Source organism: Haematobia irritans, chromosome 1 (genome assembly GCF_050003625.1).
Source record: "Haematobia irritans isolate KBUSLIRL chromosome 1, ASM5000362v1, whole genome shotgun sequence".
NCBI classification, from domain to species: domain Eukaryota; kingdom Metazoa; phylum Arthropoda; class Insecta; order Diptera; family Muscidae; genus Haematobia; species Haematobia irritans.
Window position 1 is genome coordinate 85301587 of NC_134397.1, and position 27420 is coordinate 85329006.

General features: G+C 33.0%; 1 protein-coding gene across 5 annotated transcripts in view; it reads right to left on the reverse strand.

Moving 5' to 3' along the window:
* The window catches only part of nAChRalpha4 (nicotinic acetylcholine receptor alpha4), a 220107-nt gene that overhangs the window by 132167 nt on the left and 60520 nt on the right, over positions 1–27420 (reverse strand). For 4 of the 5 annotated variants that reach the window (XM_075291039.1, XM_075291040.1, XM_075291041.1 and 1 more), the window contains exon 4: positions 23377–23557. In XM_075291039.1, coding sequence (XP_075147154.1) covers positions 23377–23557 — 181 coding nt within the window. Of the gene's footprint in view, positions 1–9030; positions 9212–23376; positions 23558–27420 lie in introns of all 5 variants that reach the window. The other variant, XM_075291042.1, reaches the window with a different exon arrangement.

Here is a 27420-nt window from a genome sequence, read left to right on the forward strand (position 1 = left end):
ATGTTCTTCTAAAGATACAGGGATTGCAACTCTAGGTTTGTAATTTGCCAAATGACTGCTCTATCGTAAAGCTTAACATTTTTGAGGTTATACGTACTCAGAACGTCTTGACATACGAGTGTTTTTTGTGATGTTTACAGCAACTTAAAAGATCAATCGTTGAGATGGATTAACTCTACAATAGTGCATCGATTAAATTGATTCAGTTGGCGATGGAGCTCTATCAGGGACCAGTATATAGGGTTGGTATGGCGAATTCAACCGAGGTCATAGTTCATTCCAAGATGAATTTCCTGAGGGTCGTCCAAAGTCAGTTGTTGTTCCCACGATCCAAAATACACGATCGCAATGTTTCAAAACACGTCTATGACATCGTGACAGGTGATGAATCGTGGATTTACGCGTATGAGCCCAAAAGTAAACAGCGGTGGAAAGTTCGACACCTGAAGAAGTGCAGATATGTTCAGAGTGCATATTTTGGAGATACCTCAATCAGAGTGGCAAAACAGTTTCGACAATTGGTTCAAAGGCATGCAAAAATGCATAGACTATGATCACTCTAAACATGTTCCATGATCACCATCCAAACATAACATTTTACTCTTGAAACATGTGTGGAGTAGAGGAGTGCACGTGAGTACTATTTTCACGTACACTCACGAATGTAAAATCTTACTCACGCACGATATTGTTTGGTAGGACTCACGCACCCTCAATATAAGAAAATTTGTACTCACGCACGAAAATGTCGTGACTCACGAAAAATATCATGACTCACGAATAATTTTAAGAGCAATTTACCCGCGGGACGTGATTGAAAACATGAGCATGATTAAAATTGAGAGCGTTTTAAACTCTAACATCCTAGGTGTCACTAAAATTTTAAATGAATTCAACTCGTAAGCATTTTATGTTCATGAGTGGGATTATTTTCGTGAGCGTATCTTTCCGAAATTCGTTACTCACACACACTCACGAACATACTATCTTCGTGACTCACGCACGACATTTGATTGGTTAATCACGCACACTCACGGCTTTGCCATTAGCGTGGCTCATAACTCACGCGCGATTCACGACAATTTTCGTGACTCATAATAATTTCGTGTCGCGTGTACACCTCTAGTTTGGGGTGATCATATTCCTTCTCTGGGTATAGATCTTAATGGGGAATATTTTGAAAAAACCATAAAGCGATTTTCGATTATCAATATTTATTTCAGTTCTCTAATCCCGCGATATAAAAGGCAACCCTCGTACTCCTTATTTTATTCAAACAAATACTTGAATCTATGCCATTTGACTTTGTACATGGAAGTTCTTCTGAGAACGTTTTGAAAATTAGGACAATAATCAATTTCGCTTCATTTATAAAATATGTTCTAATAAAAATTTGAATCCAAAATATCTAAATCATTTGCATTTTAGAAACTCTGCTTATTGGATATGCACACGAGGTCATGAGTGCTCAAATATGTTATTGCTTCGCTAATAAGTGATAGTTCGCATCAAAGACAAGAGACTTTAGGAAAATGGAAAATTGGCTACTGAGCACATCAAACCATTTACGGTGTTAGTTTCATACTTTTCGTTTATCGAACCAAACGCGTATACGACAAGTATTAAAATGCAAATAAAAAGAAATTATGTGCAGGAAATAAATTTCCATAAAGGGGACTATGTAATTTTTTTGTTGTTGCCTAAAATTTAACATTGTTTCATTAAGAAAATTAAGTTTTTCATTTAAAAAATAAAAACGAAAAACAAATAACAAAATTACAAACATGTATGGAACTAACATGGTAAATGCAACATTTGGAATGACGCAAGCCAATTTCCCATCTTCCTAAAGTCTATTGTCTTTGCTCAGTGTTGCCAGGTTGTGGAGTTTCTCCCCAATTTAGGGGTTTTTTACACGTTTAGGGGGATTTTTAGGGGTAACATTTATTAGGGGGGATTTTTGGGGGTAAAAAAATATCTTAGATCTTATAAATTGGAGCAATTCTCAACAAAATTTGGAACAATTCTGGCATGAATTTTGAGAAAAAAATAAGGGAAGTCAACCCATGTTCCTAAATACAAGCAAGTATGCAATGACATTCTTCTTTAAACGCATCTGTTGAAGGGGCATTTTTAATATTTGATACAATTAAAAACAAGGTTAGGTTAGGTGGCAGTCCGATGTATCAGGCTCACTTAGACTATTCAGTCCGTTGTGATACCACATTGGTAAACTTCTCTCGTATCACTGCCCGATTCCATGTTAAGCTCAATGTAAAGGGACCTCCTTTTTATAGCCGAGTCCGAACGGCGTTCCACATTGCAGTGCAACCACTTAGAGAAGCTTTGAAACCCTCAGAAATGTCACCAGCATTACTGAGGTGGGACCGCTGAGAAACTTCTTGAAAAAGTTTTTGGTGTTCGGTCGAAGCAGGAATCGAACACGAATTTGTGACAAGTGGTGTAATGATTTTTATTTACTTCAAAAGAAAATTTTTGGCATTAAAAAAAACTTATTTTGTCTAAAATTGTGTTCCTCAGAAAAAATCTTCTTTTAGTTTATATATATTTGTGTTAAATTTAATTTTTAAAGTGTATCACTACAGGATTTTTAACGAAATTTTGGGGCTCTTTTTGTAATATTTACATACTTAAAATGTTTGGGGATTTTTGAAAAAAATCTAGACCAATTTAGGGTTTTTTTTCAAAAATTACCTGGCAACACTGTCTTTGGTTCGCATAGCCTATGATCAGACACAAAGATTATAGATTTGAGGAAGATAGGAAAATAGCTACTGAGGAGATCGAGCCATTTACCAGATTAAGGTGAGTACTATGTTCGAGTTTTTCACCAAAACACTGAATTAAAAGTTCAAAAATATATATGAAGACGATAACATTTTTATCAAGTCTCTTCAAATTATGGATGGAAAAGATCCAATGTATTGATTGCGAACCATTTAATATTTCGAAATTAATTGATTAAAAAAGTAACCGTGAAATGGTTTTCAGCTTGAAAACTGAACATAGTACTCAGCTTTAGTTTAATATACGAACCGAACGCGTATACGACAAGTATTGGCATAGCATTAAAATGCAAATAAAAAGAAATTAAGTGCACGAAATAAATTTCCATAAAGGGGAAAATGTAATTTATTTTGTTGTTGGCTAAAATTTAATTAAGAAAATTAAATTTTTCATTTAAAAAATAAAAACTAAAAACATGTATTGAACTAACATGGTAAATGCAATTTCCTATCTTCCTCAAGTTTACAATTTCCTATCTTCCTCAAGTTTATAATCTTTGATCGAACATTCGTGTGTTTGTTTACAACGACATCTTATTATATTTCCCAAATAATTCGAACCATATTCAATTAAAAAGTTTATGGATTAAACTAATCTTTTAATAAAAATTAAACAATGTTTCCGTTATATTAAAAGTGTGTTTGGTTTTTTTAAGCTTGATTCCTTTAGATGATCGTTTTTAACTTGATTAAAGTACAAAATAGTACAAATGTACTTAAAATTTCAAATGCAAGGACTTGAAACTCAATTTAGTTTAGTGAATACTTTTCCACTTTAAATTAAAATTTGAATTAGTACAATTATTATTTTTTTTATAAAATTAAAATAATGCAATTTAAATTTGAATGAAAATTCTATAGAGATAGAGAGAGTCGAAAATCCAAGCCGGCCTTTAGGCGGTTCGTTAAAACGGTAAACTTTTGGTAAAACACGCCTAAAGGCAACAAAACTTAGCCAAAACGCCTAAATGCAACAAAACTTAGTCAAAGCTTTGCAGAATATACTGAATTTAACCGTATTGATTTTGCTTGTTTCGTTTTCTTCCTTTTAGATCATATAACATACCTTGACTATTTCATCAGCTGCCAGAAGAAAATGGGGGATTAGAGGCTTAACGAATTAATTGATGAAAGTTACTAAAACACGATGGAAGTTATGATGGTCAGCCAATCATTCAAGTAGTAAGAAACGATTGAGTTTATCTACATAATCTTTCAATTAAACACGAGCTTTCTGGGACAAAGACGGAATTCCCGCCTGCATTTATATCAGGCAATCAGCAATTTTTATCATTTTTCAATCAGATAAAAAACAAATTTTTAAGTCTGTAATTACTTACCAAAGTAATTTACATTACCAATTAATTTTTAATTGCTTTATATATACATAAAAATTAGTTCTGTGAGTCGTATTGACGTGTATTTTTGTCCAACTTGCTCACAAAAAGAAAAAAATGTATTAAAAAAGTTAATGAAAATAAATTTGTAACGGTGTTTTACCTCTCAATAAGTGGTGCCTAACAGAGAACGTTTGCGATCTACCGCAACCGACCAGTGTTTTTAGTAAACACCAATATTTGCAATCTTAAGATACCAATTGATAAAATGAATATCAACCACCAATAGTCAACGCAACCGACGACTATCGGTGGTTGTAAGTATGAATGTTGGTCTCCCGAAAACAACGTAGTAAAAGAAGCACTCAAATTGTTTACCTCATGTCTCAGCAGTATCATTCGGTACTCTCTCAATTCTCTTAACCCATATTGACTCAACGTTCGATTTTTCGAACACTATTTTAGTACCTTTTCCTCGAATTTTTTCGTAATGTTTTTTTTTTTCAAGTCCAGTTGGACATTTTAACCCTTTTGTTACCGTTTTAAAAGTCTTATTTTTTGTTCTTCAGTTAATTCAACCAAAATCCACAAAAATTAAAAAAATTAATGATGCAGTTTTCTTTAAAAATGTGTAAAGTTTCTGCAATAATCGTTAAACTGTGAAAAAGTTTGATAACCATTGCGATTAATTTTGACATCAGTAGAAATGTGGTGTTAATTAATTATCGACACATCCAAATCACACTGCAGAGAGATCTTAAGTTGCATTCTCTATCACGATATCACTCATTCATTTGGAAACACTCTTGAGAGTGTGTTTGCACCGAATTATTTTTGACATATTAGTATTTCAGTATTGGGGAGCCACCGTGGTGCAATGGTTAGCATGCCCGCCTTGCATATTCAAGGTCGTGGGTGCGATTCCTGCTTCGACCGAACACCAAAAAGTTTTTCAGCGGTGGATTATCCCACCTCAGTAATGCTGGTGACACTTCTGAGGTTTCAAAGCTTCTCTAAGTGGTTTCACTGCAATGTGGAACGCCGTTCGGACTCGGCTATAAAAAGGAGGTCCCTTGTCATTGAGCTTAACATGGAATCGGGCAGCACTCAGTGATAAGAGAGAAGTTCACCAATGTGGTATCACAATGGACTGAATAGTCTAAGTGAGCCTGATACATCGGGCTGCCACCTTACCTAACCTAACCTAACCTAATGGGTTAATCTGATGCCAACTGCTGGTAATTGTTGTTGTTGACTGCAATCACACTTAGTGTATGTATACTACCACACTAGTTTTTTTTTTTGTAAACCGAGCATTGATACGATGCCAATTGATTTAACACTGCCAAGCATTGCAATCGAATATTGGTATATACGAGTGGTGTTTTCATTCTTGCATTTGTATTAATGTAAAAGATTGCATGGTAATTGGTGTCTTACAAACTGTCACCGACAATTTGTGGGCAAGATTGCAATACAAAAAAAAATCACTGGTTGCAGTTTTCTTGCTAAATTTTCTCCAATAATTACTTACAAAGTAAGAAAACGTGGGAGTTTTGGAATAATTCTTTGTCGAAAGAAAATATGTTACATAAAAGCTACTTACTTACCTAATTTAATTGATTCAATTAATTTTTAATTAAAATGGCTGCAATCACTGAAATGATAGTGTCAATCACCAAAGTCAATTGAAAACTTAATTGTTCCACTTGAAAAATGTATTGATACCATTAAATGTTCTGACTGATTTTTATTTCAATTACAAAATTAATTTTGTAATAATTTTTTATTAATTTTTTATTTGAATTTTAAAATTCAATTGTAATAAATGTGAAACAATCCATCAATATCAATCAATGAATCAGTTATTATTTTTGTTAAAAAATTTACATTTTAAACACGAAACGTCTTCAAATATTTATCTGGAGGTTATTTTATATATTAAACAGCATTATTCATACATAGAATCTAGAATTTAAGTTAGAAGCAGTCACTGTGAACTGGAAGCCACCACGGTGCAATGGTTGGCATGCTTTTCTTGCATACGAATTGTAATAGGTTCAAGTTTCGGCCGAATCCCAAAACAATTTTTCATGGTGTAATTCTGGTCACATTTCTAAGTGAGATTCCAAAGTTTCTCTAAGTGGTTTCACCATAACGTGAAACGCCGTTCGGACTCGACCATAGATGGTCTGTCGTAAACTGTAAGGTATTTGGCATACATTTACGACGTATTTTACCACACGTGAAAAACGCCGCAAGCCTTCGTAAAACACTTAGATTTTGACAATATAAGAATTTGCACGGTATACGTATTTTCAAACCCGTTTATTTCGTACTTATTTCACATTTTTTGTATTTACGAATGTTTTTTCATTATAAAATAAATAGCAAGTAACAATAAATACTTAGTTTTCGACCATATTCGAATTTGTACAGTATATACGTTTTTAAACCCAGTTATGTCTTACTTTATTTGAGAATGCATTTTCCTTATAAAAAAGTAGTAAGAAAATATAGACGTACTACTGGATTTCACATAATTTTCCATGCCTACACCAGGACTGTCACCCGGGATTTTTTATTTTGAATCCCTGGATTTTTCGGGATCCCGAAAAAATAATTCCAATTTGTTGAGTTAATACAACATGTATGCTATACTTTGAGCACGAATTTATTATACGTGAGGTATACTAAACAGCACAATTTCATCAAAAATCGAAGTAAACGATAAGGTCCTTTGAATAATAAGTTTATGTGAAATGGAATTCGTACCACGTAAAATAAATAGCCAACGTGGTGCAATGGTTAGCATGATCCGCCTTGCATATACAAGGTCGTGGGTTCGATTCCTGCTTCGACTGAACACCAAAAAGTTTTTCAGCGGTGGATTATCCCACCTCAGTAATGCTGATGACATTTCTGAGGGTTTCAAAGCTTCTCTAAGTGGTTTCACTGCAATGTGGAACGCCGTTCGGAATCGGCTATAAAAAGGAGGTCCCTTGTCATTGAGCTTAACATGGAATCGGACAGCACTCAGTGATAAGAGAGAAGTTCACCACTGTGGTATCACAATGGACTGAATAGTCTAAGTGAGCCTGACACATCGGGCTGCCACCTAACCTAACCTAACCTAATGATAAAAGGTCCAACGAAAATATGACAAGATCGCGTTTATCTGATAAAAATTTCGAAGCCTTAACATTATTACTTAAATCGAAGTGCCAAAGTATTATCACAAGTATAAGAAAATACGTCTAATCTAACCTAATCCTTAAAATATTTTGCTAAGTAAGATAGCGATATAAAATGGCTTTTGTAATTATTTTTGCCATAATATTTTTGTTTTTGTCTGTGGAGTTGAAGTAAGTATTTTTTAAGTATGATAGCAATTTAAAATTGCTTTTCGGTGATCCCGGGATTCTATATTTTGAAATCCCACGATTTTTAAAAATCGATCCCGAATGACAGCCCTAGCCCACGCGTACCTATATCCAATTTTTGCCACAACAATTTTTACAGCACGTTGCATTCAGACGTTTTTCATATGCATGCAAATTGCTTTTGAGTAAAAATGTCAAAATATTATTATTAAAAAATATTCTAAAATATTTTAACATGACGTCTTCATGCCTTACGATATTAAAAATAGTAGAATTACATTACATACCATGCGTTCAATGCGTACAACGCGTCCGATGATTGAAGAGTTGAAATTTCTCTTTGAAATCAAAAGCTTGAATAGTCTGCCGCAAACAGAAAAAAATCAACCCTTCAATCAACGCACGGATTTAAGCATGGTGTGTAATTCAACCTTAAGGATCCTGTAAGAATTTTTGACATTTTCTACGTTGTTTACGTTGCATGCAGGTTTTCAACGTTTACAACTTTTTGACAGTAGAAAACCAAAAAAATTGCTACTCGGACCATCACTGGATTCGACGATAAAACTGATGACCTTTTGCTATTAAAATACACACATTATTTTAGGATGAAGAAAACTCCAAAGCTCTATTAAGAAGAGATTTTTTTAACTCAATATTCCACCATTAATGGAACTTTTAATGCTATGTCTCTGAATTAGTACAAAATTATTAAAATTGAGATTTCATTACTAGGTTTTTAGAGTTTTGCCTTTTGCTTGTCAATTCAAGCTTGTTGCCCATAAATATTAAATAATTTTTATGACGACGATTATTTACAATATACGTTTTCAAAACATAAGAGGCAGCTAATAAAACATTATTTTATAACTGTATTTGTTAACAAAAACTTTAAAAAACTATTATATGTCGTTATCACGTTTTCTTGGTCAAACACTGCTTGCACCATCCATGGTTTTATTCGCCCCTATATCCCCCCTATACGAAAAAGTCCAAAGTTTCGCAATGTAAAAACTGCTGAGTGAGTAACATTACATAAAGTAACATGTTACATTAATAAATTTTTATTTAACAATATTTGCTCTTTCTTATGGGAAATATATATACGCATATACATATATTAAAACATTATTTAAACATACGTTTTTGCATAACTGCAATATAGCCGAAAGGCCGTTTTTATACCTTGCAATATCCACAAAATTTATAACTGGCATCTAGTATCAAATTTAAAAATCATTTAAAATTTTAATATGATTATAACGTCTAATAGAATATTCATTCCGCTTGTCGAGACATGTTTAACATCGGTCATCCACGATTTAATCGATTAAAATTTAATTATCTATTTATTGTATTTATTTATCTCCTTTTAATTTTTATTTTAATTATGCATATGTAAATTAATTTCATAATCCATTTCATTTTAGCTTAACGAAATTTAGGTAATAACGTGTTTATATAAAGAATATAATACTTAGTTACAATGTACAAAAATAGCACCTTAAAACCATCATAGGTCCAACTTCCTAATTTTAAGATGCACGTCTGAACGTCATAGGGGAAATATTCAACGTCAATTGAACAAGATGATTTATAGACGGCAGGTGGTTGCCATATTACCAATCCATTGCTATGGACGGTCGCTTTAGTCATCAGAGTGACTTCATAATGCCCATCAGCACTGTAAGAATTATAAGTTAACAATATCTCCTAAATTATATCAAAAAATATAGTTTTTGGTTATAGAATAACTACAAGCCATATTACAATTGTGATTCTGAGCACAGGTACGTGACTAGAACAACGGGGTTCTAACTACTTTGGTATTACACATAAATGAGAACCGAGTTGTTCTATGGTCCCGATACATACAACACAGCAGCCGTAGCGAAATCTAGAAATTTTATTGAGGCTGTGCCGTTTAGTTTATTGCAATTCAAAGATATACCCAAAAGTTTTGACAGTTAACCAAATTGTTATACATATATATATACCTCCATAGCCTTGGGTTAGTATACGTCGATCGTTTATTGATTCAAGAAAATTTAGGTTTTAACCTGTGGTCCTCTTCTATCTATGAAAGAGTTTGTCACACATAGGATCGTTTTCTCAATCTGCGGTTAGCATACGCGGTAAAAACAAAAAGAATAATGCACTAAACAATGGTAAATTGATTTTACATCAGGCGCTGAGGCTAAGTACTTATACGACCCACACGTACCACCGGTTACTAAAATTTCGCTATAAGACCAACCGTATTATGTAGTAGTTATTTGCAACTGGAAGGAGAGAAACGAGGCCTATTTTAACCATAGATTGAGAAAATACCTCTCAGACCTATCTGTTACTGCCGATATAGAAGCTGATCACATACTAACATATATAAAAAAAAACACAAAAGTCACTTCACATTTTATTCCAAGATACATTAATTTGGCGCAATGACATGGCACAAGAGAAAGAATTATGTATTGCAATTTAAATGACAACAGCTGGCAGTGATTGAAATGTATTGTTATTTTCGATAAATATAAAAAAAGTCGCACAAAAAACAAAATGCAAAATGTGACTAAAATGCGCAAACGGCAACCATGGATGTCTCATTTTTTATTTCTATTTCCTTTTGCGACAAAATAATATTTAGAACTGAACTTCACCTAAATAATTTTTCAATGCCAACGACATATGTGAAGATTTCAACGTTGTATAAATAATTTGTAAGTTATTTATAGAGTAGAAATTGTCAAAATAGCATCGAGCTATATTCATTGATATACTACGAAAATTATACAATATAAAATTTAGGACAAGCAATTTACTCAATATTAAGGACAAACTTCTTTAAAAAACAAAAATAAATTAAAAGAAAGTATAGATATAAATCAAAGATTATAAATTGTAGGAAGATAGGAAATTAGCTTCTGAGGAGATCGAACCATTTACCAGATTAGTTTAATACTCGAACCAACGCGTATACGACAAGTATTGACATAGCATTAAAATGCAAATAAAAAGAAATTAAGTGCACGAAATAAATTTCCATAAAGGGGAAAATGTAATTTTTTTGTTGTTGCCTAAAATTTAACATTGTTTTATTAAGAAAATTACATTTTTCATTTAAAAAATAAAAACGAAAAACAACTAAAAGATTACAAACATGTATTGAACTAACATGGTAAATGCAACATTTGGTATGACGCAAGCCAATTTCCCAAAGATAATAAGAGAGGAAGATGGGAGATTGGCTACTGAGCACATCAAACCATTTACCACATTAGTTTAATACTCGAACCAAACGCGTATACGACAAGTATTGACATAACATTAAAATGCACATAAAAATAAATTAAGAGCACGAAATAAATTTCCATAAAGGGGAAAATGTAATTTTTTTGTTGTTGCCTAAAATTATTTCATTAAGAAAATTCAAATTTTCATTTAAAAAATAAAAACTAAAAACAACTAAAAGGTTACAAACATGTATTAAACTAATCTGGTAAATGCAACATTTGGTATGACGCAAGCCAATCTCCCATCTTCCTCTTTTATTATCTTTGCAATTTCCTATCTTCCTCAAGTTTATAATTTTTGATATAAATGGCGCAATATGTATTTTTTGTGTTTGCTTGGTGGAGATTATCGCGATAACCCTATGCTGTGTTTCTCTGAAAGCGTTGGACACTTAATCGGTGTGCAGCTGCATTAATTAACACAATACCTAATACCGAATCTATTTTTTGAAAAAAAGTTAAACATATGCGACACGAAGCCTTCAGGGCAGTAATACAATCGCATTTGGTTTATGTGCCTTGTATTTTATTACGATTCATTATAACACTGAAAACATATTCTCGTGAGGCCAAAGATCATGTCCTTAAAATACGAATCCGAATTTTGCTTAGCATTTTGCTTTTTCCCTTTATTGTTCCTCTTGGGAACATAGGGCTTCTACAAGAATCTTGTCAATGAAGACGTTTTGTCCTTATAGTTACAAAAATGTGTATCCTAAAATGAAAGAAAATTTTGTTTGACTATGGTCAATAATAATTCTTAAAAATAATTCTTAAAAATTCTTCAATTTTAAATGTATTGACTTTTTGCATCTTGACTACAAAAAAAAAGTTAAAAAAAAACGAGATTTTGTTCAACACTTTATTTTAAGGACGGTTTTACTTGAAACATAGTATAATTTCTACTTTCTACCGAATTTGGAAAATTAAATTGTCGTTAATATAATTTTAAAGAACTTTTATAGCACATGAAGAAAATATCTGAAAAAACGAATAAATAACATTTTGTTTCCTAGAATTAAGTACGTAAAACTTAAATTTAAAACAGAATTGTGTCTTCAATTTGTCTTAACAACAAATCATCGCTTTGATTGATGTAATAATTGCTTTCATAAAATCTCAAAGTAGAGCGCCTATTCCTTGTGAAGCATACACATATTTCCTTTTTCCTTTGCAATTCTGAAACAGAAACCAAAACCTAATGTGTGATTGTTACGGGACGATATTTTTTAATAATATATTTTTCTAGAGACAGTTCGAAATTAAAAAAAAACGAGAGCCTGTCATACGGACCAGTGGCTCCAAATCGTTTTTTTTTTAATAAATATGTAACTTTGGAGCGGATAATGATATCAACATAATTCTTTGTGAGAATGCAGAGGTGTTTTCCTCTAAGTTTGCAAGTTTGTGGGTCCCTTAGTGGGTCCACGGACTGACGTATAAAGGGTGATACGGTCAAAAAAGGGAAAACGCGTGTAAATAGGTGAAATCGTTTATTTAAAAAATCAAATTAAATTTCTTTTTCAGGTTCACTTAGTATAAAATTCAGGAAAAATATTCAGTTAGGCTTTCGCGTTTCCAAATCCGAATTGCCGGGCCTCACGCTTGACACCTGCCATCAGATTTTGTACAGCCACCTTTTCCACCTTCTTCGCCGCAGAAAGCGAGTTTGCCTTGAACTGCTGCTCGTCCTTAGCAGTTTTTTTGGTCTTCTTTAGGTTCCGCTTGACAATAGCCCAGTATTTCTCAATTGGACCGAGCTCTGGCGTGTTGGGAGGGTTCTTGTCCTTGGGAACCACCTGCACGTTGTTGGCGGCGTACCACTCCATGGCCTTTTTACCGTAATGGCAAGATGCCAAATCCGGCCAAAACAGTTGACAGTCCCGGAAGCTATGAAAATGCTGCTTTTCAAGCCAAAGGTTCAGATGGCTTGCTAAACCAGATATTTCTTTGCGAACTTTGACAGTTTTATGTGCTTGAAAATATCTGCTACCTTTCCCCTTCCTTTTGCCGTTTAAAACTCCTGTCCCGGAAGCTGCTTGTAGTCGGCTTTGACGTAGGTTTCGTCGTCCATTACCACGCAGTCAAACTTCGTCAGCATCGTCGTGTACAGCCTCCGGGATCGCACTTTGGCCGTCGTATTTTGTTTATCATCGCGATTTGGAGTCACTACCTTCTTGCAAGTCGATAGTCCGGCTCGTTTTTTGGCTCGATGCACGGTTGTAGACGATACACCCAGCTTATTTGCGGCATATCGGAGAGAGAGGTTAGGGTTTCGCTTGAAACTACCGGCAACTCTCTTTGTCGTCTCAGCGGCTTCCGGTTTTCGATTTCCCCCCGATCCAGACTTCCTGGCTGTCGACAAACGATCCCCAAACACTTTAATTACATTTGTAACGGTTGATTTGGCAACTTTTAGCGATTTTGCCAGCTTTCCGTGCGAGTAGCTCGGATTTTCGCGATGCGCGAGCAAAATTTTGATACGCTGCTCTTCTTGCTTGGACGGCATTTTGACAACTGAAGAGTGAATGCCAAAATCAAAATAGGAGCAACATTCTACACACACACCTTCAAAATGAGGGGTGTTCAGGTTTTTTAAATGCAAAATTGAAAGAAATACGTCAAGTTTATATTGACCAAATTTTGACCGTATCACCCTTTAGGCGTTGAAAATTGGTTACCTCGGGGGTATGAAATTTTGTTTTATTAGCCAAATCCGCAATTATGGACCGATTTCGACAAGATTTTCTTTTTTTGCTTCTGGCGCCATAAAAGTGAAGTAACACCGGATTTGGTCAGAATCCAATAAGCCATAGCTTCACTTTGGTTTGTTCAAAATTTTGCCCAAGGAATACAATTAGTAGGTTAGGTGGCAGTCCGATGTGTCAGACTCACTTAGACTATTCAGTCCATTGTGATACCACATTGGTGAGCTTCTCTCTTATCACTGAGTGCTGCCCGATTCCATGTTAAGCTCAGTTTGGTGGACATCGGTTCAGATTTAGATATAGCTCCCATACAAATCTCCCGCCCGAGTTAGACTCCGGAGAACAAATTTTCACTCTGAGACCAAAGTTTTACTCCGATTTACTTGAAATTTTGCACAGGTAGTAGATTTCACATTATTACAGTGCATACCTAATTTGGTTGAAATCGGTTCAGGTTTAGATATAGCTCCCATATATATCTGACCCCCCAAAAAAATTTAGCTCTAATTTGCTTCAAATTTCACCCGAGTTAGTGATGTTACGTGCACATTTTTGGCGCATTTTACTAAGCAACAGTATAAATATAATATATCGTTGGGAAGGTATTTGAGAAAGCTTTCTTCTTGTTTCTAAATTCAATTTTTTTGGAAATGAAAAAAAAAATGAATTGAAACCTTTATAACTTTTAAAATAATTATGATATCGTTAAGATTGTTTCAGAGTTTTACATGAAAAATTGTTTCATGAAATATTGATGAATACGCCATTCCCAAAATTCGTATCAAAAATCCCCAAAGTTTCCAAAGTGGGCACATATGTTAAAAAACCGGTAGGATGTTGAAACCTTTTACAGTTAGTTATGGGACACACTAGGCTTTCAGGAAAAGAGATCGGCTTAGCAATAAGTGCTTTGCCAAATGAAAATGTTTTAAAATAAATTTGTTTCTTCTTCATGTTAACCTGATAGTGAAACAGGCAATTAACGCCCACATGCATGATATTTAATTTTACAATTATTGTTCGAGCTTTTATGGACAAATTAGATTAAGGAACTTGATTAATAGAGTCATTGAAAAGAAAACGCCAGATACAAATCTATGCACGCCTAGACTGTACATGTTTCGGTTCGGGCGAATGAACCTTTCCACAGCCTTTAGTATAGATCTGGCTGGGATAGATAACACAATTTTGGGCCATTTATGCTAACTCCTTATGGAGAAAACATCTAGGAATTTTCCTCTTACAAATTGAATTATCTATACTCCCACTGTACATCATCTTTTCATATAACTCCAAGTCCCTTAATCTTATTTTTATTTCGTTTTGTTACTGCTGTAATGCAACAACACGAAATTTATTTTTAGAAGCTATGTGTTGAATTCACCTTAGTGGTGAACAATCGAACAATGCTTTTGTTTCTACAGTCAACAACAACATGTGACAACTTACAGAAACTGGTTTCAAGGAGACAACAACAATTCTAACGCGTACATTAGTACCCAGCAAAAAAAGCGTCGCCAAAAAAGTAGTGAAAATGTTCTTTTTGGATCTGGAAGTGGTGCAAAATTGGCGCAGAAGCAATGATTTTAACATGGGCTTGTCATAGGACGGATGTCCACCATTTCAACAGCCGTTGCACTGAATTTGCATCACTTCTTAAGGTGTGATGCGAATCCAGTGATTTCGATGTGAATAAAGACATTTTTTGATATTTTGACGAATAAATAATTTTTAAATTTTTTTATGATTTTTAGTGCATTATAACGCTTGTGTGGAACGTTTAACATCAAATATTTTTAAAAATTCGCAATTTTTCTGGAAAGGATTTAGCATTTTTTTTCGGCAAAATTTAAATAAGTTGCATTATTTTATTAATTTTTAATCTGTTTTTAACCCATTTGAAACAATAAAATTTTAAATTTCCCATTAAAAATAGGAAAAAAAAAGCGAGTTATAAAAAATTGACTCAAATGAATTTCCTGTGCAGCTAAAATAAGGAGGACATTTTCGGAAGTGCTTTTAAAGTTGTGCCTTAAGAAGAACTTCCAAATTTTTTTGCTGGGTAGTGTAACATGAAAAATAATAAGCAACGAAGAGCCCGTCGTAAAACTAGGAAAAACACTACATGCACAGTCTAGGCGTGTGTAGATTTGTATCTGGCGTTTTCTTTCAATGAGTCTATTAATCAAGTTCCTTAACCCTCTAATGCCCCAATTTTTTTTTGCCAGTTGATTAAATTTTCAATGTTAACGACACAAAAGCAAGAAAACTAAACAGAAAAATTTATACGGTAAAATTCAGTATATGCTGCAAAGTCTCTTGAACATTTTAAACTAAGGGCGTTTTCGTTTCGCAATAAAAATGTTGCCTTGGTGTTACACTACTTTTTCCCTCAATGTGTTTTCGCCCAAATGATAGTGCCATTCCAAAGTTATTATTAATTCGCAACATTTTGAGGGGTACAGGAACCAAAATTTATGACGGTGTCATTCATATGTGGCAATCAATTTCGAGAATGTTGCACCTTTTTCCCAATCGAAATCGCCATAAGTTTTCTTTTTATTTTACCCACACGCACAGAAAAAACATGTTTGGACATGGTTGCCGCATCCATTTAATGCTTATTTAGAGTATGTAATTGTCGCGAAAACCATGTATTTTGTCTTTGTAAAAATAAATTTCGAGCGGAGAAAAATATATGTTGGCAATAAGCATTTAAATGGTTCTCAAATGCCGCAAACATGTTCTATTATTTAAATGATAGAATTTGAGACCATTATATGGTCAGGAAAATCATGTATCTGACCATTCAATTTTTTTACTTTTTTGCGGAGAAAAAAATATTTTTATAGTTTACGTATAGACATGTCTACAACCATTACATGGCCATAAAGACCATGTACATTGTTTTCGTGACCATTTATTTTTTTAATTTTTTTGCAGCGACAAGAATTTTATAAAAACATTGAGCAGGTACACACGATTTTCATTTTGCGCGTCAGTCGTGTGTTGATTGTTTCTTGGAATGGACGGAGAATACGGAATTATTGTGTTTTGTGTTAATTTATTTATTCAGAAATGGCACGTGGTTTTATGTGAATACCAAAAAGGAAAGTGTAATTGAAAAAAATATACGTGGTTTTTGTTCTGCGTTTTGATATATGGTATAATTTATTTTTATTTGCAGTTACATGATGTCTGCGTTTGTACATTTGATGGGCACGAAGTAAATATGGAATGATTACTTATTGTTGAAATTGAACCAAACTAGAGTGTGTAAAAATATGTGAAGTTTGCTTGCACGACATTATAAATACAAATAAACAATGAATTAGTTTATAAATAAATAAAAACAAATAAATAAAGTTGATTTTGTGTTTTCTTTTCTCAAGTGGCGTCCTTTTTTCGACGACGAAAAAAGTTTTTTCATAAAAATCAAAACATTTTAGGTTGTGACCATGTTCTTTTAACTAGAAGAAAAACATTTTTGACGAATAACATAACATTTTAGATCGTGACCATTGTCTTTTAATGGAAACAAAATTCTTTTTATCAATATAATAACATTTTAGATGAGGACAATTGTATTTTTCTTAGAACCATGTTCACTGAGCCAACATGGTTGCAGGTTAAAATGTTACATGGTCGCCGCAAAAATAGCTGCTATCATATTATTTTGCTCTTCGAATATGATTGTGGCAATCATGTTTCTTCTCTGCGTGCAGTTTTGTTGTATTATGGTGTGTTTTACTAAAAGCTTCCTTATTAAATGAAGCCCGCCTAAAGAGGGCATTAGAGGGTTAATCTAATTTGTCCATAAAAGCTCGAATAATAATTGTAAAATTAAACAAATTTGTTTCTTTTTCAAAAATGACAATTTTGGGTTGAGAAGAACTCATATACTACTTGACCCAAATGAATGAAGCTTAAAACGTATCTTTATTTGGTTTTCTATTTGGTGCTTTTTCGAGAAAAAAAAAATAGTCAACATTCAGATTTTTTTTAAATTCCAAATTATGGAGTATACAACTTTTAATCTAAAGCACATAGTTAGTTTAATTTAAAGCACATGGTTAGTTAAGAAATTAAAACATGGATCGGCCTAAAAATGGGCCTTCTAGATTCAAAACACTGACCTCACTTTATTGAAATGGCCCATGCCTCACGAAATGTAAAAGATATTCGCACAAGCACCTTAACTTTTTTGTAGGGGTTTATAAAATCTATCGATCGAAAATCATCGTAATCGGTCCATAATTGCGGATTTGACAGCTAAAAAAAATGCATACTCCCGAGGTGACCAACTTACAACGCCTAAATTTCAGCCCGTGGACCCACTAGGGACCCACAAACTTGCAACCTTAGTGGAAAACACGTCAGCTTTCTCACAAAGAATTATGTTGATATCTTTATCCGTTCCAAAGCTATAGAATTATTTCCAAAAAAACGATTTGGAACCCTAGTGCGGGGCTAGACTTAGTCCATAATAATTTGGATTTTTAAAGAGCCTAGATTTAAAACTACATAGTTCCCCAAACGATGCAATGCTTAGCATGATACATTAAGAATATATTGCGATGTGTTTAATGATTCTGTGAGAAATTGCTGTTAAAAATGGGTTCGTGTTTTCTAGTAGAACTTTCGGGAATAAATTCTCTGAAGTAATGTAAAAGGGTTATTCTAGTTCATTTATTTATTTATAATTACAAATTATAATAAACTAGAAACTTGAGGCTATTGGCCTAGTTTAAAATATTGGTCAAGACTGACGTCATTTAACCAAAAAAAAAAATTCTAAGAACTCCCGAGGTGACCAACTTACAACGCCTAAATTTCAGCCCGTGGACCCACTAGGGACCCACAAACTTGCAACCTTAGTGGAAAACACCTCAGCTTTCTCACAAAGAATTATGTTGATATCTTTATCCGTTCCAAAGCTATAGAATTATTTCCAAAAAAACGATTTGGAACCATAGTGCGGGGCTAGACTTAGTCTATAATAATTTGGATTTTTAAAGAGCCTAGATTTAAAACTACATAGTTCCCCAAACGATGCAATGCTTAGCATGATACATTAAGAATATATTGCGATGTGTTTAATGATTCTGTGAGAAATTGCTGTTAAAAATGGGTTCGTGTTTTCTAGTAGAACTTTCGGGAATAAATTCTCTGAAGTAATGTAAAAGGGTTATTCTAGTTCATTTATTTATTTATAATTACAAATTATAATAAACTAGAAACTTGAGGCTATTGGCCTAGTTTAAAATATTGGTCAAGACTGACGTCATTTAACCAAAAAAAAAAAATTCTAAGAACTTAAGGTGAAGACTATCTTCGGTTTTTCCACCAAAACACTAAATTAAAAGTACAAATATATTTATGAAGACGATTATATTATGATCAAGGCTTGCCAAATAATGAATGGGAAAGATCCAAGGAATTGATTGCAAATAATCTTATATGTCTAAATCTATTAATTAAAAAAAGTAACCGTGAAAACAAGCTGGTTTTCAGCTTGAAAACTGAACATAGTACTCAGCTTTAGGGAAAATGTTTAAAAATGAGTGAAAATAAAATTTGTAAAGTTTACGGATACGATACAATTGCATAAACAGCCCCGGCATCACCTTGGAATTAAACATTGGATGTTAAACGTTTCTCATTCATTTAAAAAAGGCTGTGCCGATGTTCTGCATTTTTAGTGAGAACTTCTCGCATCGAGAAATCATGAAACGGAATCTCTAAGAATATTCGTAAAGAAGCAAAACGAGTTTTTGGAATATTCTACTCAGCTAAAAGTAATGGTAAAAATGTCATTCAAAATGTCAAATGGTAACATTTTGAAAAATATATTAAAAACCATGTCGCTAGCGCCTGCATCGGGCTACTAGCGAATAACATTCAGCCAATGTGATCGCTGAAATATACGGCGCCTACATCGGGCTATTAGCCATGTTCTTATTTTCGGGTCTATTCCAAATACGATAAAATAAAAAATCCACTCTGCTTATTTTCGGTAACAATTTCCTGTTCTTAAATTAGAATAGCTTTGATTCTCATTTTCGAGTCAGTTGTTTTATCGGTGGGACAATTATTTCTTCAGAAGATTTACTAAAAATACCGCCTGGATTTTTATTATCTCCCCATGTTGGGGGACATTGCCTTAGGAATTCTTCAGATCCCATGGATGCTGTGCAAGGAGTAATTGCCAATAACCTCAATATTAGCCTTGGACGCATTTGGAGAGAATTACATTCCAAAGATTTACAGGAAAAATTTTCCATTTTATAAATACATGCCTTTTAATGAAATTTTTGATGAATATTTTATAAAATATGAACTGGGTAACACCCAGTCAATCGAACTTCTTATTTAGTTAAAATAAAGATGACATATTTTGAAGTGCTTTTAAAGTTGTGCCTTTACAAGAATTTGTTGGGTACTTAAGTTGACCTTTTGTTTTAATTAATTTATTTTTTTCTTATTTCGGTTTGAGGTCCTATTGTAATTATTAATTGTCAATTAACTTTCTTTAGGAACGGACGAAAAATGCCTCTTTTTTAATTTTGTTTATGTGTTAAAATTTTAATTTCCTCTCGATACTGACGATGTTAGTCGAAATATTGGAAACATAAATTTTACAATTAATCAAAACTCGAAAAAAGATTTTTTAAAGGACCACATGCCGAAATAATAAATAAATAAATGAAACTATATATATCTATTCTGCTTTTACCGATTAATTTTTGATTTAGCGGCTGAGCTCGTACTTAATATCGATCTTTAAGGAAAACTACAAAATTTCAGACTTTAAAAACAAATAGAACAGTTTAGAGACAATTGTTGAATCACTTATCATAAATTCGGATATATTTACTCTAAAAGGAAAAACTTTATAAAAAAGGGGATTTTTTCCGTGGGTCTACTAGATATGGCAATCCTATGTCCATATGTTGCTGTACCTCGGTCGCGGATTCTACTCCGCGGATTCAACTCCTTTTTCGTTTTCTTTCTCTTTTAATCATTCCCAGATTTTTGTCTAAAAATGAAGTACACTGCAAAAATATCCTTACAGTTAAATGATTCGAATTAAAAATGAGTGCCTCTACATAAAAACAAAATTTGTTGGACTAAGCTCAACTTGGCTTTAATAATATTGAAAAAAATTTTCAAAAATTTATGAAATCTTCTTTATGTTTATTTATTTGTTGACCTTTTGTAGCGTTCAAAAATAGGAGTCAATTCGTTCTCCTAGTAGCATGTATTCAAAACTCAAATTTGAATGTGTCATAATTGTATCCTTGCTTCGATTCTCTTCTTCTTTGACTCGGAAAAAATCCAAAGTATTTATGTAAAAATACAAATTTTAGAACCGGACGAGCTTTTTTCCTTGTACACTCAAAAAAAAAAGTGAACTCTCTATTTAACTAATGCCAATTTAACTTTATTTTAGTTCATGGAATTATTATGTTTGGAGAAAGTTTCCTTTACTCTAATAATTTTTTGCGTACGTTAGTTACATTAACTAAAATCGAGGAAAAAAATTACACAAATGAAGCATAAAGATTAACTAAATTCGTGTCTTCCACAAAATAGTTCAGTATTTCTTTAAATTTGCAAATTTTACTACAAATGTGTTCATCATGAACTTCGTATGTCACTAAAGACATTCTTGCAATTTTGAACTCCAAAATATTCCTTGAAACTACAAATTTTTCTTAAACAAGTGAAAAAACTTAATTATGTCTAATAAATTTTCTTGAATTTGTCAAAAAATATTTACTTATTTTAATGACATCGGCATGATGCCAGCGTTTGTAATACTGTTTAGTTAAAATTTTCTAAAAATATTCAAAATTTTCTAAAATTAACCGAAAATTTTCTTCTTGGTGGGTTCACTGTTTTTTCAGTGTATAATTTTATTAATCAAGAATCAGAAAAATCAAATTAAAAAATGGCATTTTCATGATTTAAACAACACTTAAAATTACTTTTCAGCATATTCAAAATAAATCTTAACCTATTTTCAATCCAAAGATAGACAGTTCATTTAACGAGCATTTAAGGGCAATTGGGTTTAGTGCCATAACATTCGAGTTGAATTTAACAAATTATGTTGTAAGGAAAATTTTTAATATCCTAGATATTTACTGTAATATTTTGTAGATTTTGAAGTCTAAAATATAAATGTATAATCATTTTTATTTAGTCAATAAACAAAAAATACACAAAAAATTTTTGTGTAACAGCAATTTCGTTATGTCAAAGGCTGCTCGTTAAAAAAATGGAAAATGTTATGCATTTCGGGGTACTCTTTGGAAAATTTTCAAAAGAGAGAAAGTTTCCGACCTTTGCAACCAAACACTGAAAAAATATTGTCGTGAGGCTAAAGACTTCTTGTCCTTTAAAAACGAATGCGAAGTTTGCTTAGCATAGGAGACGCTTTTCTCTGATATAAAGCTATTTTTCTTGCGATCAACCTTTCAATGAAGTCGTTTTGTCCTTACAGTTATGTGATTCGTCTTAAAATAGATATCTATACATAAAAGAAAATTTTGTTCGACTAAAGTCAACATGACTTTAATAATTCAGACAAATTCTTTAAAATTAAGGAAATCTTTAAGTCTTTAAATTTTGTTGACTTTTTGTATCTTAACTACAACGTAAAATTGTGTTATTTTAAACACTTTGTTTACTTGAAACATAGCATAATTTCATCTTGAAAAAAGCAGAAAAAACGAATAAATTTAAATTTGTTTTCTAGTACCAAGAAGGCTAAACTCACAAATTTAAAAGAGAATTGTATCCTAAAATATCCTTACTTTAATTTTCCGCTTTTCTTTGGCTCCGAATCAATACTAATTTCCTCAGTGTAAAATTGCTGCATAAATTGCACTGCACTTTAGTTGGAAGACATTAACCGAATTAATTCTAAGCCCATAGATAATCAACACTAACTTAAAATTAAGACACCTTATAGAGAGCGAAGGAATTAGATGTAACAACATGAACGACGAGTACTTAAATTATATAGCTTTGTGAACCTTCATGAATATGAACAATTAAAAATAATGTTGTACTGCCTGTGTTTAATATGCCATAAAATATTCTTTGTATGAAACTATTCACGCTCTTGGTACATTAGATCGAATTTTCGCTTCAGCCACATAAAATCTGACTATGCTAAACTGATTCGTTATATTGTTTATCCGTAGATTTTATAATTGAATATGGAAACCTTAGACACAATAAGAATAATTAATTTAAAATGCCAACGAAACTTTTCATTAATATTATGAAACAATTTCATTTAGACAATGTACTGGGTCTTTTTAATTGTATGAAATATTTGGGTATTCAAAAAAAAAAATCAATATGATAACAAAACAATACACCTTATAGACACGAAATTTCTTCGTGGGCTTAATTCTAATCAGAAATTTCGTTACATATATATCATAAAGCTTTTTCTACCAGTGTATATTCCGCAATTGCTACTTATGTACATATTATAATTATCGACAATTATATATCCCGAAATTTCCAATTGTGGTTGTTACATGTAAATGCGTATGATCTTTATATTCTATTTACATTTGGTGAGAATATGTATGTGTGTGTGTGAGTTTTCCTATGTATTATTGTGTAATTCGATATTATTTTATTATTATAGAAGATAGAATATACAAAGTACAAAAAATTCCATTGGCATTCACAGGTTTAATAATTGGAATATATTAATAATATACAATTCAAAACATAAATCAGGCATGATGTTGACGTGAATCGAATTCAGGACATATTTCTGTTTTTACTTGATTCTTCATTTGTTTTTGTGTGAAACCTACCTTGAAGCCATCATATGTCCAACTGCCAAATTTCAAAACGCAAGTCTGTTCGTCGAAGGGGAAATACTCTACATCAATTTCACAGGATGACTTGTAAATTGCCGGTGGCTTCCATTCAACTAATCCTTCAGAGTAAATTGTTGCTTTGGTCGCAAGTGTCACTTCAAAGTTACCATCAGCACTGAACATATTTGATTTAATAACAAATACAAACGTTTTCGATTTCAGCAAATCGATTACGTTTTGTGTCAAATTAATAAATTTTATTAAATTTGTGCAAAGGAAGAAAGTTACATCATTTACGCATGCACGCGATAGATATATTGTGTGGTCAAAAGCGCGTTCGTAAAAATTTTCAACGGAAACCTTAAAAAACACATTTTCATTACAAAAATGCTACACAAATGTCTCAAACATTTTTGTGATTCACATTTAACCAAATCCGCTTATAAGCCTTTACACTACGAAGAGTCATAACTAAAGGTCAATGGGCTACAACCAATTTTAACTCCGTTATACAATGCAATGGATATCATTATTCACTTCTACACAGAAAAGAAGTAAACTATGTTATGGGAAAAATTAACTATCTCGTGCGAAAATTGAAATAACGAAAATTTCGAAATTCGTTCTTCTCGAGTTAGCAAAGATAGAACTAAAAATAAAGAAACAAATCATACACAGTGAAATTTTTTCAATTATACACTTAATCTAATTTGTAAATGGATTCAATTAATACTCGTATGTTAATTGATTCAATTAATTATTTAAGTAGAAATATGAAAAATATCCGAAAATAGCACTAAATTTGTATAATAAAAATATGTATGTTTTCTATTTATATTTTTTATTTCCAGAATTTGAAAAATATTTCCTATCGTCAATATTACACCAAATATTATTACTTTGACATTATTTTTGTCTCTGATTAGTTCCAAATATTGAAAAGGAATTGCTACTAAAATTAGACTTGCCGAGCCCCTTAAGACACATTTTTATGCCAAAAGTCTACAACGGCAAATGAATAATATTATTCTGCAACCAACCTAATTGAGACACACGATTAATTGATTCCGTGAGAAAAGCCAATTAAATTTTTAATTAAAAATCGTGTTGGTTTTCAATCACAATGGGTGATTGATACTATCATTTTCGCGATTGAAGACATTTCATTAAAAAATGATTGAATCCGCGATTTTCCTGATTAAAATCAAAAAAGTTTTTTTTTGTGTAATCACTGTAGTGTTTTTCAGGCTGAAATTTTAACAATAAGAGAGCTGGCGAATTGGCTGAGAAGTAATGTTCCAACAAATGTTCGAATTAAACTGCAATAAAATCCTTGGACTCTGTGTTCCTTAACATCGACTGCCGCGAATCTCTCAACGAGATGGCTGAGCAACACAATATTCACCTAATATGGGTGCCTGGCCATAGGAACATACCGGGAAACTTCGAAGCGGAGTTAGCAAGGATAGGAACTACCTTTCTAGGGGAACTAGAATCTGTTGGTATGCCTCTGGCTACCTGCAAGCTCTTACTGAGTGAGAAGGCTGTTATGATGGCAAATGTTCGATGGAAGAATTGCAAGGGTTGTAACGACACCAAGCAAATATGGCCCCATTTAAACTTAAACCGCACACTAGATACACAGAAAACAATATCACCAAAATATTCCCATATAATGACTACTGTATGAGCTGACATGATGCGGAGAAAAAGGAATCAATTAAACACCTCTTGTGTAAGTGTCCTGCATTATGTATAAGCCGTAAGCGAATTTTAGGGGCATATAGCTTTAGATTACTGGCGGACCTGTAAAGCGTTAACTTAAGCAGTCTGCCAATGTTTTTGGAATAATCTGGTTGGTTCAAGAGAAGAAAATAATCGAGAAGGTTCAGCTGTTAAAACTAAAAGTGTCCATATGTAATAGGTTCTTTTTGTTAATGGGGTATCACAATGGACTGATTAGTCTAAGTGAGCCTGAAACTTAATCGGGCTGCCACTTTAAACTAACCTAACTTGTGCCCACACGTTGTAGTTAAATCCGGTTTTTGCACAACAATTTTCACAGTTTAAACTCTTTGAAACTGTGATGCATTCAGACGTTTCTCTGGAGAAATGAATGTTTCTCTGCAAAAAGAGCAAATTCTTTTGAGTACATATTTCAAAAAATATTTAAAAAATCTTCACCTTGAAAGTAGTTTTGACATTAACTACGTTTTTTTCGTTCCATAAAGGTACATGACGTTTTCGACGTTTTTTAATTGAAACAAAAATCTCAAAAATTAATAGTATCAATTTATTTATTAATCGACTTTCAATTAATTTTTTTAATTGATACAATCATTTCTGTGATTGAAGACATTTCAAATAAAAAATTATTGGACCATTAATTCCGTGATTGAAGACAAAAAATATATATTTGAGGGTAGATACAGTTACACGTTGTCAAAGCAGAATCTCCTCCGCAGCATCCATTCAAACCTCCATCTTATGAATTGACAACCTCCACGAGGAAGATTTAATCTTCTCTACCTAGAGCGTGAGATCCAGCGTTACAAAAGAGAGCCTGTAGACCGGGCAGGAAGAGGATTCTTGAGGATACTTTAGCTGAAAGAGAGTTTCATTCATCCGTCATAAATAATACTCTTTTTTTTGGAGTTTTATTTTTTTTTCTGTCAGCAAATAAAACTCTTTATAGGAGTTTTAGTTTTTTTCTTCATAAAATAAAACTCATGTTTCAAATTTTGCCGCTGACCTGATAATTACAAATTGTAAATCAATGTAATTACTTCATGACATTATACATGGTTTAGTACAACAAAAACGAAGTAAGCCTTGCTATTTTCGCTAAATTTGTTGTGACTAAGTATTTCATTTGATGGTTTAAGCACATCGTCTGTGTGCCACGCTCGGTTATAATCGTGAATATGGGTCACAATTATTGCTTAGTACTGTGCGTTTCTGCAAAAAACGAATATCTTCATCAATCTTTGTAAATATGGTCTCAAACCCAGGGATGATGTTAACTTATTTATGCGAAATAATATGCCTGCCTATTTTTTCGTGTGAAAAAATCGAGGGTTGTATAAATATTTGTTGAAAAATGCTCAAAACAAAGATTTCGCATTTATTCCGCGCTAACGATATGGGTATAACAGTTTTTCGTGTGAAAACGTGATCTTAGTACTAGGCTTATGATAATACTTCTCGTGAATTTTTTGAAAAAGGTGATAATGTAAATGTGTGCCGACTGTGTAAAAACGTTTTTTGAGAAGAATTGTGTAGTACCTTTAAAAAATTTAGATTTTCGATATCAATGGTTCCATGGAAAATAATGAAATTTACACAATTACGACGAATAATGGCCGGAATTTGATTAAAATGGTAAAATTATTCGACGAGGATTAAGAAGACGAGCTTCATTACGATTATTATTTCAACCGCCGAACGGAACGGACGTGTTTTTTAATAGCGGATAAAACCATCGTAATAAGTACCTACTACGAATTTCAAGTGTGGTGGGATATTAGGCCACCATGCAGAGAAATTCAAAGACATCCACTGGGTTGCTAACTTCAGGGCCCAGTGGACGGGTATCGACTGGAGTTATAAATTTGGGCAATGACCAAGAGTTAGGCCCAATTAGTCGACCTGTAGACGGGTCGACAGGTGGCGACAATTTGACCAGTCGGACCTTTTCCAAGGTAACGGCATCAAAAGGAGGTAATCCCTCACGAAAGAGATTCAAAGAACGCAGAAATGCTTTGTTTATCCTAAAGAAATTAGGATCAGTCGACCCAAGCACGTTGTCGGCTAAACAAAGCGATTCCTTAAAATGGGCTCAAGGAATTCTTGAGGCTGGAAAAAGGGAACGATCACCGGATGAGCTGCCATCCTCCAAAAGGGATCAACGATCGTTTGCCTCAGTTGCTAAAGACAGCCTTGTGATGGCTATCATAAATAAAGGAGCATTGGACGGTATGGTTCCAAAGCAAAAATGGGGGGAAATTGAGAATGCTTTGTCTGGCGTCTACTCACAGG